Source organism: Metopolophium dirhodum, chromosome 6, assembly GCF_019925205.1.
Source record: "Metopolophium dirhodum isolate CAU chromosome 6, ASM1992520v1, whole genome shotgun sequence".
Taxonomy (NCBI): Eukaryota; Metazoa; Arthropoda; class Insecta; order Hemiptera; family Aphididae; genus Metopolophium; species Metopolophium dirhodum.
Genome location: NC_083565.1, coordinates 7,040,145 through 7,057,636, shown reverse-complemented (window position 1 = coordinate 7,057,636; position 17,492 = coordinate 7,040,145). Strand labels below are relative to the sequence as shown.

The following is a 17,492-nucleotide window of genomic DNA, read 5'->3' as shown; positions in this document are numbered from 1 at the left end:
AAAATAGATATTATTATTTATTTTTCGATTAAACAAAATAAATATTTTTAATTTATGTTTATCTATTTTTTAATGTTTTCATTTTACATAAAAAAATATAATGAATTTAATGTATTGATCAAGCGATACAATACATTTCAGTTTTGTACTATAATAGGTAAATATAGGCATCTTAATTTATTATGAAATTAAAAATACTATTATACTCTGGGTATAACTATGTACATTAAAAATATATTTTAAAACATTTTAAACATCTTTTTAATAAGTCAATAATACCGAATATAGATTTGTACAACTATAATGGTATATTTAAAAGTATGTACAGTTTCAAATTGTAAACTTTTTTTCTTTTTAATATTAACTATTAACAATGACAGTATTGGTCGTTGGCCGTTGATAATGTGTTACATGGGTTTTTTTTAAATTATAGAATAAAGTTTTTTTTTATATTTAACATCGAATTGAATAGGTGAGAAACTACAAATAAAAATTATAGAATACAATTAAAAGTGAATAAGTATGTACATTTTGATTTTATTCTGATAATATGGTTTTGTTGTAAACGTTTTATATAATAAGTATGTTATTAACAGCTGACAGATGAACGATTTTATGTTACATTGGTTTTAAAAAAATGTTCTAATATTATTTTTGCGGAGCAATGAATTTATTGATTTTACAGTGATGTGTGTTTTTTTATTTTTATTTTTTTTTTGTGTCTGTCATCACCGTTTGGGGCAGTACAACTGCTTAAATTTTCTTCAACAGTATCTTGTTCGATGGGAAAGTAAATGCAGTTGGTGCTTTGGAACGTTAAAATTTAAAATAGTTTTCAAAAGCGCAGAGAAAAACAAAATAAAAATTAAGGAAAAACGGGTGTTATAATACAACTCGGTTTTCGACAAAATCGAATTTTTTTTTTTTATTTGTGCTGTGCAGGATAAGTATTCGAAATAATTCTTCGATTTTCAACTTAAGTATCTTGTTCGAAGGCAAAGTGAATCTAGTTGGTGTATAGATTAGAGGTTTAACTTTAAAACAAACGACTGTGGATACATGAAATTTTCACTGGTTGCTTATATTAACATTTTCTAGAATGTATACACGATAACATATTCAAAATATTTTGACATGTTTTGAACTGTTTACGGTCATTTTTAGTTTCTAATTTTAGATTCTGAGTGGAACGATGAATGTATTGATTTTACAATGATGTGTTTTTTTTACTATTTATTATTTTATTTATTTATTTATTTATTTTTATGTCTGTAATCACGGTTTGGGGCAGTAAATTAAAAACATGCTTCGATTTTCTTCAACAGTATCTTGCAACGGTGCTCGATTCAAGCATTCCGTATATGAACAAAAATAGTCGGAAGACGGGAATCCAGTCCAAGGCGTAGTTGTAGTATAATAATTGAGTAAACCCTTCTTTAGGTTATCATCTCGGTGACACGGTTGTTCCAAAGTGGTTATCGTCACATAGACAGGTAAAAGGATTTTCGCGAAGAGACACCATTCATAAATAAATTACTAGTAGAATATTCAAATTTTCACAGTTAATAAATAAGAATTTTATCTAGTATGTAACCTATAGCGGTTTTGTTTTTTTCGATAGCTCAACTCAATAATTTTATACTTAAATATACTGTAAAATAAAAACTATAAAATCATTAATTTTTGGCAGATTAATAGTTTATATAGTATATAATTATTGTAGGTACCTAGGTATACTATTTAAAAAATAAAACTCTTAATCATACATACAAATATAAAATTCTAATTTATCAATGCTGCAAATTAGAATTTTATATTATAATAAATGTACATACTGAATGGTGTATGTTCTAGGTTCCTGCTATATTTTGCGGATTTGGTAAATTGAGTCCTATATTATTATTTTTAGGGTAAACTGAATCCCCTGTAAAAAAGTTAAAGCGGTGAATTGAGTCCCTTGTGAAAAAATGAAAGTGGTGAATTGAGTCCCTTATAAAATATTTATTCTAGTAAATTAATAATACTTATTAAATAGGTAAGGTAATCAATGTCAACTTTTAAATGAATAGTACATAATACATATAATAATTAATATTTTCAATACCTAATAATAATAATAAATACTACTCTTGATATTAAACGGGTAAATATTTTAATGATACGAGCTTAATAAATTGAAGTCTACTAATTTCATTATTTTTGTACTTCGTCATTTGTTCTCTTAATATATTCTCCTTTTCTATGTTGTGTTTTGATTTTTTGCATAGCTCTTTACTTCTTATTTGAATATATGTATTAGATTGGATTTCTTTGAGTGCATCAATTAAAATATAAATATTTGGATGTGAAGTATAAAATAAACTATTCAGCTTTGAGTGAAATGATTCACAACTATTAGTTTACGCGCGATTATACGTATAGGTAATTTTGAAAACTAGTCTAATAATATACGAGGGACTCAATTCACCGCTTTCATTTTTTTACAGGGGACTCAATTCACCGCTTTAACTTTTATACAAGGGACTCAATTCACCGCTTTTGAAAAACAGTAATTTTGTTTGGGACTCAATTTACCTACGCCCGTATTTTGACTATATTATATAGAAGTATGGATCCCCAGACAGCATTTTGTAATGATAATATTAGTATAGTATTATAATAACGTTATACTAATATTATTCGTTATTACAATGTTATAATAATATTATTAATCATAAAATTCACGTCGACGTGTGGCGTCGTCCATTACGCCTTGAAAATGTAAAAATTATTATTGTAATCATACACACAGGTACATTTGATTCTGAACAATCGAAACCAAAAGTTTTCTGCTCCATCTTCCCCATAAACCACTCAAGGTACGGCGTTTAGGTCTGGAAAGAGCCAATCACATATTATATTATATTAAACCAGTAACGAGTGGCGTACATAGTGGGTGGGTCCATTGGGCAGCAGCCCCCCCCCCCCCGAAATTACAGTCTTTTTAAATAGAACAACAATATATTTTATTAGGTGCTATTATAAGTTATAATATTTCGTAGCCTGTTGAAAAATAACAAATACGAATATATTTATAGAAACTGTTAAATATATAGTAGCCTCTAAGTAATAGATCACTTGCTAGTTTCTATCTACTATAGCCCACCCCAAAAATTATTTCTCTATACGCCACTACGCTTTATACAAGTTAATAATATTATTCCAACATAGGCATAAACGTTGTAACGACGACGTATACCCACCCTACCTGTACGAGTGCATTTAGGCACCGATTTCAAAGATTTTTTAGTGTCTATAATAGCTCCGCTCATCAGAATCTAAAATAGAATGTTGAAGGATGAATACAGGTAGTTAGTTCGATATAACTTTATAACTATGTGCATATTCATTTGGCACTGAGGGTGACGGTAATTTTAAGGGGACTATATAGACTCCAGTATTGTCCTTATTATCATAGTAATTTCTTTACTCAACGGGTAGTTGTGTATAAATTTCCACACCACCTTTGCGAAAAACGACAACATTGGCATAATGAAGTCCGTTTAAGCGCATGAGGTATTATACATGGCGCGTTTTTTTTATTGTGGTGTCCCCGTTAAGGCCTAATCCACATGTACAAATAAAGTGTCAATTTTATCCACTCTTTCACCACAAAATAATTTACTGTTAATGATCAATGGTGGATACGTTTTCGTTTTTAATGTATATCTATATAAAAATTGTTTAATAGGTGGGAAGGTATGTGTTTTGACGAAGGACCGCGACGGTTGACAATAATTAGAAAAATAATAATGTATTGATGGTAAAATTTACAAAAGTCTGTCCATCATTGGATTGAACATTATGGAATTCGATGATGCAGCTTGAGTTTTTTTTTTATATGGTGAATTTGTGGATTTAATTTTAAATCGATAGGAAATATTATAAGACTTTAATTGTTTAAATTATTAAATGCACTCACTGGTGAATTATTTTTCAAAATAATTTATTTCAATAGGTACATGGAACTGTTAATTTTTTCTGCCAATACTCATAAATTTATAAGTTACACGGGTTCATATTATTAGGAGCTTTACTTTAATACTCCCATATGGATATTGGTGAAAAATGTAACAATAAAAATAAACCAACGTTAAATAGTGGCAATAATTTATATAATAATGTATAAACCATTCAAGTAATTTTTAATAAATTTAATTGACACTTCATTTGCACTTAAACTCTTGTAAATTACTTACCAGACTTACCAGTAAAAATGTTTATATTATAAGTTATAAGTTATAACTTTAGTGCTCGGAAGTTTAGGAGCTAAAAAAGGAAAAATATGCATGACATATGCACAAAAAAAATTGTAAAATATGCATAAAAAAAATGTCAAATATTATGCAAAATAGTTTGATATAAATTTTAAATTCCAAAAAAGCCATTTTCTGTTGTTATTAAATTGTACTAAACGAAATGTAAAATTTGAAAAATAAATTTATATAATATTTAAAGTATGTCGAAAACTGTATGGCATTTTGTCATTTTATTGAACTGAAATAAATAATTAAAAAAATATATTTGAAAAGATCGTTCATCGGAATATAGGCGCGATAGAGATTAAATGCGTATCACACAGTTTTCGTTAAAACTTAAATGAATAGTAGATTGCGGTGATAACAATAAATACCTACCTATATTAATATGGAGTTATATAGTCAATATTATTATTAAAATACTTGGCTCAAAAAAGAAAAAGATTTTTTTTTAATTTATTAAAATACATATGAAGATCAATAAATATGCACTTTTCCCCTAAAACTTACGAAATGTGCGAAATATGCATTTTCAATATTCAAATTTTAAACTGACGATTGTACCTATAGTTTGGATTTTTTTAGCTTAGTGTTCTATAAATCGAGAGCATAATATAGAATTATAGAATAATATACAACTCCTACAGTCCTACAACTTCCGAGCCCTAATATTATAACATTTAAAATACTATCCTCGTCACCAACTATTTTCATTTATATGTGTTATTATGAAATATTTTTAAATCATTAGTGCACAAGTATTAATTTCATTCCCTTTGGGAACTACTACTAATGCGTAAAAAAACAAAAAAAATTAAAATCCTCACTCATGCATTTTCTAATCATAACCAGCGAGATGGGAGAGAGATAATAAGGTCTTCCGTACGACTTAATTTTTTTCGGTATCGACGACGTTGCTGGAACTTCTTGCGAATTACTTCGACAACTCTCGTACGTCATTGTTGAATGTTAACCGTTTTAAATAGAGGAAAAACAATTAAATTAATTTATAACTTTACTTTTAAGTTTAAACATTCAATCTAAAATTCAAAAAAATCAAAATAATAAAACCAACTGGACACATTTAAAACAATTCACTATTGAAATATTACATTATAAATAAACAAATAAATTCTATTCGATTAAACATTTACGTATACAAAACAATATAGTCTCCTTTTTAGCCAGCACGGTATTATATTTATATTTATTTACCATAGCCAACATAGTACTATAATAATAACAATTTTATATGCGTGGGTATAATATATATAGTGTATCGTAGTTTTATTTGTATTTCGAAGAAAAGGTTAAATACTTAAATTTCTACCAGCGTTCAGAATTATACTTAAACGTTAAAATATGTGTAGACAATATACACATTATAACTTATATATTATTTATTTCATATTTACTAATTACTAATTGTATATAATGTACAGATTGTAAATCCTCAATAAACGCCATTATTATTTAAAAAAAAAAATATATTATTTATATAGTTTGAATTTTAACAAAATGTATTTAATTAAAAATGTATAAACAATTTAGTAGTTGAACATTTTAAACTTACCTATTCTGCAGTTTTTATTGACCCAGTGGCTCGATAGCTATTGCTGACTGCTGTAACAGCACTAAGTATTAAGGTTCAACATAAATAGGTAAATAAATTACTTTATTAACAATAATATCATCAAATATACTTAGTTATATATCATAAGCTGACTGACCGTCTTCGCCCAGAATCATTAATCGTATACAATGATAATAATGATATCATATATCATTGAATACAAATTTAACACCATCCATTACAGTGACCCACTTGTACAGCAGAGTGACACCCACCTGCAATATTTTTAGTTCTTATATTTCATACTCATTATGACGAACAAACATTATGGTTTTCCTTATTTCGTATTTAATATCAAAATATCATTATAATATCTCAACTGAAAATAAATGAAATATTTTCCACCGTTTGTGTGTCTTTACGCAGATGTGCATTTATTTACGTTCCCTTGCAAATAACGACCGCAACTAAAATTGCGGTTAATGTTAAACATCAAAACGACAAAACGAACAAATATAATAAGTATGATAACATAATAATATTGTGTTATGAATAAATCACAAAAATTCTACAGTATATTATTAAATACTTTGATAAAAACAACTTTATTTCAAAGTAGCGAAGTAACATTAAAAACAGAAATTGAATTCACATCAACCGATGTACAATTGTTTTTTTAAAGAATAATTTCTTGTGAAGATGAAATATTTCTATACATACTTAAACCTTGTTAATAAATGTAAGTGTAAGGTATCATTCTGCGCAATTGTGTTACGATTTGTCGAAATAAAACACAAAGTTTATATTATTTTATTTCATTTTTAATGAACATTAGCTTGAACTGAAAACGTATAAGAAACAGAATTAAAACAAACATTTTATGAGTATAGCTTTCAAAAATTTAATCGCATCGTATCGAGTATCGAGATAATATACGAGTACATGTAGTTAGTACCTAAAACTATACTATTATATAATACGTCTACAACAGAATAATTGGCAACATATAAAGTCCTTCGTTCACAACACTGACACTGACGAATGACGATCGAACACCACTGAGCTCGTTGTACTTATTACATACAGAAAAACACACATTACCTAATATTGGTTATAATCTCAGTAAACAACACAACATTGTTAGAGAAATATTGTCATTTTTGGTATAGGCGTTATGACGCGTATTAACGTGATTAAGCTTGTAAAATATATTTTTCTACCGTACCTAAACATACCGCTCAATATAGGTAGGTATTCGAGAGGTTGCTGCGTGTCTAAGTTTCACACGTCGTCGATATTACTTTTATGGTTCTTGCCAACCGCTGTCAACCGAGGTATTTCTCGTGGTTTTTTTATTTTTTCGTTTGATGTACATCGTTTCTGTTTGTTATTACAACTTTCTTCGATGACCGCGATCGAACATTTTCATCAAACGGACATCGAACGCAGTACACTGTTATCTACATATGCTCGTATAACATATGATGTAAGTATGCGTACGTCATCTGCCATACTGTGGATTGCGGATCGTGCCCAATAATAAAATTATCTTAAAAAATGTAATCAAACAAGACGATAGTATAGGTATTGGGTACAGTATATAATGTGATAATAACTTTATACGGGGCTTTATAGTTGGACTTGTGTCGTATGTACTCGTATATTATGTTCTGTGAACATTATTTAAATAATATTCCAGATTCATATTTTTTATAACTTATAACTAAATTAAAACGGCATCAAACAGGCGAAATAGTCAACAAGAACGAGTTTTTATTTATCCGTTGAATATTTTTTATCTGAAATTCTAAGTACAACACAAAACTCTTCTGCAGTATATCAATTTCACAAAACTTTTTCTTTTGAATTTCTGAAGTGTTTAATATAAGAAAAATAAAGAATATTATTATTCCATCGTGGATTTTTCTCAAGAAGTCTGAAGATAACAGACTATCAAAAAAGTTTGCATCCTTAAAAAGAGATTGTTTAATTCCTATCAGCAGAAAATCAAAAGTAATGAGTATTTTTATAATTATTAATTATACGAACAAAATACGGCACAAATTGAGTTTCCATTCAGGTAAAAATAATCAATAAGCGTGAAATTTTTCGCCAACAATCTACGCAACGGGCATGATAAAAATGGACTATACATGCATTCTGCCAATTGCATACACAAGTAATTATTGTATATTGTAGTGTCGTTATTCTAAAACGGTAGATAGATTGCCTACTATATAAGTGTACCGTATTCGTAGACTTGAAACTATACGACTATTAAGTCAATAGGAACTTTGTATTTTTTGTTTTTTTAGTACCCAGGTAATCATCAATAAAGCCTTTTAATATTAAATAGGAAGTTAGTTTAATAGCTTAGACATTTCCATGGACCATAACAATCCGATAGTAGAGAAATAAAAGTTTTAATCATAATATAGTATTAAACATCGAGTACAATAAATTATATGGTTGTGCCGACTGTCGAAGTCGGATGATGATCTTGGATAATGATGGGTAATTCATAGAAGTTTGAATGTTTTTTTTGATACCACGTTATCTGTTGCACACTGTGCCTGTGCATGTGCATCTTTCGAAGAAGTTTTGTAAGGCCCATTAACATAATATCGTGATGTTATCGTGATGTAAAATTGATTTTTAAAAGTTCGCAGGAAATAATTATTATTTACTAAGTTTGAAATAATAAAATGTCTTATTCAGTAAAAGTAATTTTGTTTTTTTAAATAAGTCATCACCTTATTTAGATGATATATGGTATTAATTTATACAATCCATTTAAGATTTTATCATTTATATTTTACTATTGTGTTTATAAGAATTAAATAATTAAATAAAATATAAATACATTCTCATAAATATAATACCTTTATAAGAATAAGTAATATTAATTACTATATTATTCAATTTTAAAATATAAACTTAAAAAAACAGTTTCATTAGGGAATAAAGTAGGTACTTAATTGTTATTTATGGCCATCATAATAAATATTTTAAATAACTATTAATTTCAATTTATTATTTCAGAAAATCATAATTTATTATTTCTCGCCTAAAATTAAGAAATAATTATAAACCCACAAGAATATATATCCAAAAGATATAACAAAATGTCGATATAATATTATACATTTATACTCGATGCATACGATATTATATAGGACAATTTGCTGTTAACATTCAGTTTATATTAAATAATAATATTTGTGATCTAAAAGAATACAAACTATAGATAAATAATAGACATAAGTGACACTTAGCAAACATACAAGGGAGTGCAGATTTGATTGAATTTTATGGGGGGGGGGGGGCACTAAATTATTAATTATTATACACAAGCTTATATTCTACTATATTGAATTTACCACAAAGTTTACCACTTTTGCGTCTGATGAGTGATGGCCCCCTTTCTAGAAGAATAATGCTAAATATTCAATTTTAAAAAATATTTCTGATTAGACAACTTACTATAAATTAAAATAATATTTATATAGTATAATTTCTTTAATTTAGTGATAAATTCAAGCCCGGTTAAGACCTTCAGGGGCCCAGGAGCCAATACATGTTTGTGGGTTCCAACCAATGAAAAAATGGCCATGTGCCCCTACTTACCATGCCCGTAGTGTTGAACAAACAAGAAAAAATAAATATATTCTTGTTATATGCACTATAAAAAGTACAAATTACTACTCAATGTATCCGGGCTTATCCGGACTTATCCGGGCTTGGCGATAATGTAAATCGTTATGCGAGTATGTCACTGTTTATGTGATAATATTACTGCTCTGCTATATGACTTGAATATTAGAATGTTAAATTAACTTTTTTTAAAATAGCAATTTTATAAAACGTTTATTTAAATTATGAATAAAAAAATTTAGATACTTAAGGCTGTTGTCTGTTGATAATATTCAAACTACAAAACTATAAAATATAAAAAATATTTTAATTCACCACACTATTTCATATGCGTTTAACATTTGAACATTCAATGTCTTTCAACTACATAGGTACCTACGTTTAAACATCGTGAATAACGACAATATTGACTTTAATTTTGGTTTTACGACTTGACATTTTAACACAAGGGTTAGTACTTACTTAACCATATGTTGGGACTCGGTTAACTACCAGAGCGCGCCGGTTATTCCGATTTTAAAATGATCCGGTTCCGTGACACGCATGCGCAGCCCAGTGCCGGCCAACGGCCGGTTTTTCGTCGTCAATTCGTTTTATCACGGACTCTACACGTCATGCGCTACAGGAAGAAGGCGTCCGTAGTGCCGTTGTTTTGTTGTTTTTAAATCGTCACGTGTTTTACGAGTATTGTCGCCATTGCGCGGTATGACATATTAGTCAAGTTTATATTGTCTATCGTTGTATGTAGTTGACGTACCACATACGAGAGTCGTTTTTTTCTCCTCAATAAGTGCGATCGCTGGTTCGTTGTGCCGTATCGTCGCGTTCGTTGTGCTGTAGCGTCGCGTTGATGTGCCGCCTTATAGGTTCTTACACGCTCGAATAAACGACATTCGCGTTGTAAGAACTTTCGATCGTATTCTCGCTCTCACATTCTACATGCTCGAACAGTAAAATTGGTGTTCGCATTATAGAAAGGGGTGAGTGATCGCAAGTTATCCTCATTAATTTCAATTCACGTGTGCGATGTTAGTCGCACTGGGTCAGTAGTGTCGCCGTCGTAGATCGTCACGTTCCCCAGTCTTCCGGTGCAGATACATCGACCCCGACCAGTACAGGACAGCAACCGACCGGTACCCAGGTCAGACGTATCATACCTTATTATTGTAATAGTTTGATAACCCAATATCACGTTCCGTGATTAATTATTATTATTTTATGTTGTTATGCGATGTGATAGGACTAACATAGCATTAAGTCTACGTTGTATTTTATTAATTATTATTCAAAGGGAGAGAAATAAATTATACAGTCCACTATCATTATATCCTTATTTATATTATACTAAATTAGATAGCACCCAGCCTAATATAGTCGAGTTTTCACCCGAGTTCAAGTGAACCGGAATTCGCGACAAACATTTGGTCCTTCGGGCCGGATCGCTATCAATAAATTACTGTTAGAGTGTTAGTGTATTATTTTTGTAGGATATTATTATTTGTTTATCCTATTAGCATCCTTGTTATTTTTATTTTGTCTTGTTAGGTTGTTTTGCGTTGTTAGGTGGTTAGGTACTACATCATTTACAATGACGAGAAAAAATCAACAACAAATTAACAATGAACAAAAAAGGGTCGAGTTAACGCGCGCGCGTGCAGCACGAGACGTCGCGTTACGGTCAATTAATAAAATATTGAGCATTGCTAATGATGCCGTAATTAATTCCGAAAATCGTCCTACGTTAGAAGCTCGAATTATGTCGTTAGATCAACTTGTCATTACTTTCAATAATGAACAAAAACATATTCTGTCAGTATTTGCTGAGACCGACGAAGTAGACGAGTTTATACGAGTAGATGAGGATGTCACCGAAACAATGCAATCAATGTGTGATCAAATTAATGTGATAGTAGCAAAGTTAAAACCGAATAATTCGATAGCCACGCTGCGCAATAATAATAGGCAGACTTCTGTACAATCACTTGTCTTACCGAGAATAGAGATTCCTAAATTTGATGGAAATATCATTGAATGGTGTTCCTTCCGTGATATGTTTACTTCTTTGGTGCACGTCAACGAACATTACACGGACATTGAGCGTTTCCATTATCTGTTGTGCTATTTATTAGGTCCAGCGTTAACAATAGTAAAAGCAGTCCCACTTACAGCCGACAATTATTCTATTGCTTGGAACGCACTCAAAGATCGGTACGACAATAAACGCTTATTAGTTACTGCGCACATTGAAAAATTATTTGCATTTGCGCCGTTAACAAAGGAATCTCCGGCTTCACTTTCATTGTTCGTCAACACTTTTCGGGAAAATGTATCAGCTATACAAGCTCTTGGAGTTAGTGACTTTGCTGGTTTTTTACTATTCTACATCGGTTCACGGGTTATTGATCCCATGACACGACGATTATTCGAAGCTACTGTCGCTAAAAATCAAATACCTGACTTGAACTCATTATTAGATTTCGTATCACAACGATGTAACGTTTTGGAAAACGTTGGCAGTAGTTCTGGCATTAGTTATGTAGAAAACAATGAAAGGACCGTAGGGAAGACAACGACTAAGAAGATCCAGGGCAAGAAGTCCGAGAAGACATCGTTAGCCGCGGTCACCCCGGCCAAGACAAAAAAGTGTTTGTTTTGTGGACATCCTCATGCAATTTACAAGTGTTTTGGATTCCGAAAACAACCAGTTAGCAGTCGCCGTGATTTTGTCAATAAAAATCAATTATGTTTTGTTTGTTTGAACAGTGGACACATGAGCAATGCGTGTCCTACGTCTTTTACGTGCCGTATATGTTCGAGTAAACATAGTACATTACTACACTTGACAGATGATATTATAAAATCGAATACCGATAAGACAAATGACAACTCCGAACGAGCCACTACAAGTTGTAATGCAACACAGTTTTCGGGAGTTACACATACTGAAACCACTGTTTTGTTAGGAACTGTCGTAGTCAGGGTTCGTGACAATACAGGAGTTTTACAAGCAGTCAGGGCAGTGTTAGACAGTGGATCACAGGTGTCCGCAATGACAGTGGATTGTGTCAATCGGTTAGGTTTGACTCGAAGGAAGTGTCCTGTTGAGGTCATCGGACTTTCCCAACAACCGGTTACTACTGTCAAAGGCCAAACTAATTTTAATTTTGTTCCTGTACAAGCCGACGCTCCCGAATTTAAGGGAACTAACGTCATTGTCTTACCTCGAATTATGTCAACGATGCCTAACAGGGTTTTGCCAGCTGAGGTACGAGATCGTTATCGTCATCTTGTCTTTGCCGACCCTCAATTTGATCACCCTGCGCCAGTAGATATGTTGATTGGAGGAGACTTATATCCGTCCGTCATTCAATCTAGAGCTGACGTTATACACACCGAAGGCTTACCATCAGCGATGAATACACAATTAGGTTGGGTCATAATTGGTGCGTTACAGGATAACACACATACTCCGCTTACGTCTCTGTCAATTAGTACAACCCCTCCGATCGAAGAATTGATGCAGCGTTTTTGGACAGTAGAGGAACCCACAGAGTCAACAATGCCAACTACACAAGACAAGCAATGTGAAGACTGGTTTGTTAAAACCACGAAACGAGACGCCACCGGTCGATTTTATGTTGGTTTACCGTTTCGAACAATAGTATGTTTCCCGGATACAGCTGACATCGGATGTCAAGATGAGAAATCGGTCGTTTTAGGGTCATCCAGAACTTCTGCTCTGAACCGATTGTATAATTTAGAACGTCGCCTTGAAAAGGATCCGGAATTATATACTGCCTACCGGGCCTTCATGGATGATTACAGATCGTTAGGACATATGAAGTTAGCGACCGAGCCAGGCAAATATTTTATACCTCACCATCCTGTAGTTAAACGGTGTAATGAGGAACTGAAGATTCGTGTGGTGTTTGATGCCTCAGCTAAGTCTTCATCCGGAGTCTCATTAAATGACTGCTTGGTGACTGGACCAAAACTTCAGACAGAAATCGGTGATGTTTTGTTGCGCAGTCGACTACACAAATTTGTCTTTACAGCCGACATCACTAAAATGTACCGTCAAATATGTCTACATGAACCAGATAGAGTTTATCAACATATACTATGGCGCAATTCGCCTAGTGACGAGGTACAGGAGTATGAGTTGTGTACGGTCACATATGGCGTAAGTTCGGCTCCGTTTTTAGCGATTCGATGCCTACAACAGCTCAATATGGATGATGGACCTGAATTTCCACTCGTCCACGATGTCCTGTTAACTGATACATACGTGGATGATATTTTCGTTGGCGCTGACACTTTAGAGGACGTTTTAGCAGCAAAAATCCAAATCATCGACTTGTTAAATCGAGGTGGATTTAGCCTGAAAAAATGGGCTAGCAATTGTCCCGAGATTTTGAACACTATCGACATTGAAGACCGGGCTATGACACCATGGATAGAGCCAACTAGGGAAAAGGCCGTCAAAGTTTTAGGAGTACATTGGGACCCTGTACTTGACACATTCGGCTATCATTCGACGATAAGTCAAGTTACTCCTACAAAACGGTCAGTATTATCAACTGTTGCTCGCTTTTATGATCCAATCGGCGCGTTGGGTCCGATGGTTTTCTGGGCCAAGTGTTTAATGCAGAGGCTATGGATGGAAAAATTAGATTGGGATGCACCACTTTCATCAGCTTTGACATCGTTGTGGCAAGGTTTCATCGATAAGCTGCCGGACTTAGCATGCTTGTCGTTACCACGACACATTGCAGTAGTCAACAGTCAAGATATACAATTACTAGGATTCGCTGACGCGTCTCAGGTTGGATATGCAGCAACAGTGTATTTGCGTGTGGTAGACCAGAGTGATAATGTCCGATTGTATTTCCTGGCATGTAAAACAAAGGTTGCACCACTGAAGTCATCATCAATGGATATGTCATTAACCATACCACGGCTAGAGCTCTGTGCCGCACTCTTGTTGTCACGTCTCTTGTCTCTACGTTTGAAAGTTTTACAGGGCAGAATCAAGATCACACGTGTCCGGGCATGGACAGATTCAACTATTGTTTTATCGTGGCTCACAGCTGAACAAAGGCTATTTAAAATCTTTGTCACAAACCGAGTATCGAAAATACGCAATCTCGTACCCCAGTGCGAATGGGCTCACGTCGGTACTGCAGATAATCCAGCCGACCCTGCATCGCGAGGACTGCTTCCAGATGCCTTGGTAGCATGTTCATCATTTCTACATGGACCGGAATTTCTCCAGTATCCGGAAGAGCAATGGCCGGTTGCCATCACATCGATTGTAGATCCTGCAGAGCTCCCTGATTTTAAACGCCCATCGAAAAATGTGCTGTTAGCTCAACAGGTTGATGATAGTTTGATTCAGCGGTTTTCTGTGTTGCGCAAGATGCAACGGGTGCTAGCATATTGTCTTCGATTTGTCGACAAGGCTCGACAACGTCCAGTCGTGAGTGGACCAATCATTTGGAAGGAGTACGAAAATGTTTTGACAAAGGTAGCGAGGTACACTCAAAGGTTATATTACGCAGAGTTGCACCACCAACTAGGAACTTCAAATTCCGTCATCACCCCGAGTTCCCTCGCTCAACTTGCACCTTTTGTCGATGCTCACGGTGTGATTAGAGTAGGCGGCCGTCTACAGCATTCGGACTTGAACATAGACGCCAAACACCCTATCTTGTTACCAAAGTCGTCTCACCTTGCTTACATCATTATTCAACACTACCATCAGAACACTTTACATGGTGGATCGCGTCTAGTGGCCTCACTAATTCAGCGACGTTTTTGGATCGTTTCCAGTCGAGCTGCGATACGGCAAGTTATATTTAAATGTACAGTGTGTGTCAGATACAAGGCTGCCGCTCCCCAACCAGTGATGGCAGATTTACCCTCAGCAAGAGTCCAACAATGTCGACCATTTACAAATGTCGGGATGGACTACGGAGGTCCATTCACGGTTAAAGAAAGTCAACGCCGTAATTCAAGGACTTATAAGGCGTATCTTGCGTTATTTATTTGTCTATCCACCAAGGCTGTCCACCTGGAGGTGGTAACGGATTTGTCAACGGAAGCCTTTATGGCTGCGCTGGATCGATTTGTAGCCCGTAGAGGAATTCCTGCACAGATCCACTCGGATTGTGGTACAAATTACATTGGAGCAGCAAGGCAGCTTAAGACATTATTTAAAGACGCAGCACTCCAAGAAGCTCTGCATGCACGAGTTCCGTGTCAGTGGCGATTTAACCCGCCTGCAGCTCCGCACTTTGGCGGTATTTGGGAAGCTGCTATCAAAAGTACAAAGTTACACCTAAAAAAGGTTGTAGGTAATCAGGTGCATACCTTAGAGGAATTGACGACATTGATTACACGGATCGAGGGTGTACTCAATTCTCGACCCTTGGTTGTCATGTCAAGCGATCCGAACGATTTGTCTGTGCTAACACCGGGACATTTTTTGATCGGACAACCGATCTTGGCAATTCCTGAACACGACATCAGTGACATTCCGCAGAATCGTCTCAAACGCTGGCAGTTAATTAAACAAGCCCTTCAATCATTTTGGAAACGGTGGAATCGGGAGTATTTGCACACGCTGCAGAGTAGACAGAAATGGTTCCATCAAAATCCCAGTCTCGGTGTCGGAGATATCGTCGTCATAAATTCACCTTCTCGACCTCCTTTGATGTGGCAAATTGGTCGGGTCATCGAGGTCCACCCTGGTGCTGACCAAGTGGTCCGTGTAGCCACTGTCAAGACAGCGGAAGGGATACTGAAACGTCCAGTGGTAAAGTTGGTTAAACTACCCACCGACAACGCTTAACTTACCTTCTTCCATTTGTTCCATCTTCCACCATCCCAAACATAAAATTTTCTTGCTGTGTATAATTATTTATGTATATATGCATTATTTTGTATTTGAATTGTCATAGGTTTATTTTTGTTTCTGTTTATTACTTAATAGTTGTACAATGATATGGTCTGACCGAGAAGTATCGGTTTTGAAAGTACCCTTTCAAAGCGGGGGAGGATGTTGGGACTCGGTTAACTACCAGAGCGCGCCGGTTATTCCGATTTTAAAATGATCCGGTTCCGTGACACGCATGCGCAGCCCAGTGCCGGCCAACGGCCGGTTTTTCGTCGTCAATTCGTTTTATCACGGACTCTACACGTCATGCGCTACAGGAAGAAGGCGTCCGTAGTGCCGTTGTTTTGTTGTTTTTAAATCGTCACGTGTTTTACGAGTATTGTCGCCATTGCGCGGTATGACATATTAGTCAAGTTTATATTGTCTATCGTTGTATGTAGTTGACGTACCACATACGAGAGTCGTTTTTTTCTCCTCAATAAGTGCGATCGCTGGTTCGTTGTGCCGTATCGTCGCGTTCGTTGTGCTGTAGCGTCGCGTTGATGTGCCGCCTTATAGGTTCTTACACGCTCGAATAAACGACATTCGCGTTGTAAGAACTTTCGATCGTATTCTCGCTCTCACATTCTACATGCTCGAACAGTAAAATTGGTGTTCGCATTATAGAAAGGGGTGAGTGATCGCAAGTTATCCTCATTAATTTCAATTCACGTGTGCGATGTTAGTCGCACTGGGTCAGTAGTGTCGCCGTCGTAGATCGTCACGTTCCCCAGTCTTCCGGTGCAGATACATCGACCCCGACCAGTACAGGACAGCAACCGACCGGTACCCAGGTCAGACGTATCATACCTTATTATTGTAATAGTTTGATAACCCAATATCACGTTCCGTGATTAATTATTATTATTTTATGTTGTTATGCGATGTGATAGGACTAACATAGCATTAAGTCTACGTTGTATTTTATTAATTATTATTCAAAGGGAGAGAAATAAATTATACAGTCCACTATCATTATATCCTTATTTATATTATACTAAATTAGATAGCACCCAGCCTAATATAGTCG

The 17,492-nt window shown here is 34.3% G+C and overlaps 2 protein-coding genes across 7 annotated transcripts in view; both read left to right on the top strand.

The window, feature by feature from the left end:
* LOC132946797 (neuropeptide CCHamide-1 receptor-like) overlaps nt 1-17,492 on the top strand; it is a 188,643-nt gene that overhangs the window by 23,529 nt on the left and 147,622 nt on the right. The gene's annotated exons all lie outside the window — the stretch shown is intronic.
* On the top strand, nt 11,282-16,378 carry LOC132946688 (uncharacterized). The gene has a single exon (XM_061016741.1). The coding sequence runs from the start codon at nt 11,282-11,284 to the stop codon at nt 16,376-16,378; it is 5,097 nt and encodes a 1,698-aa protein (XP_060872724.1).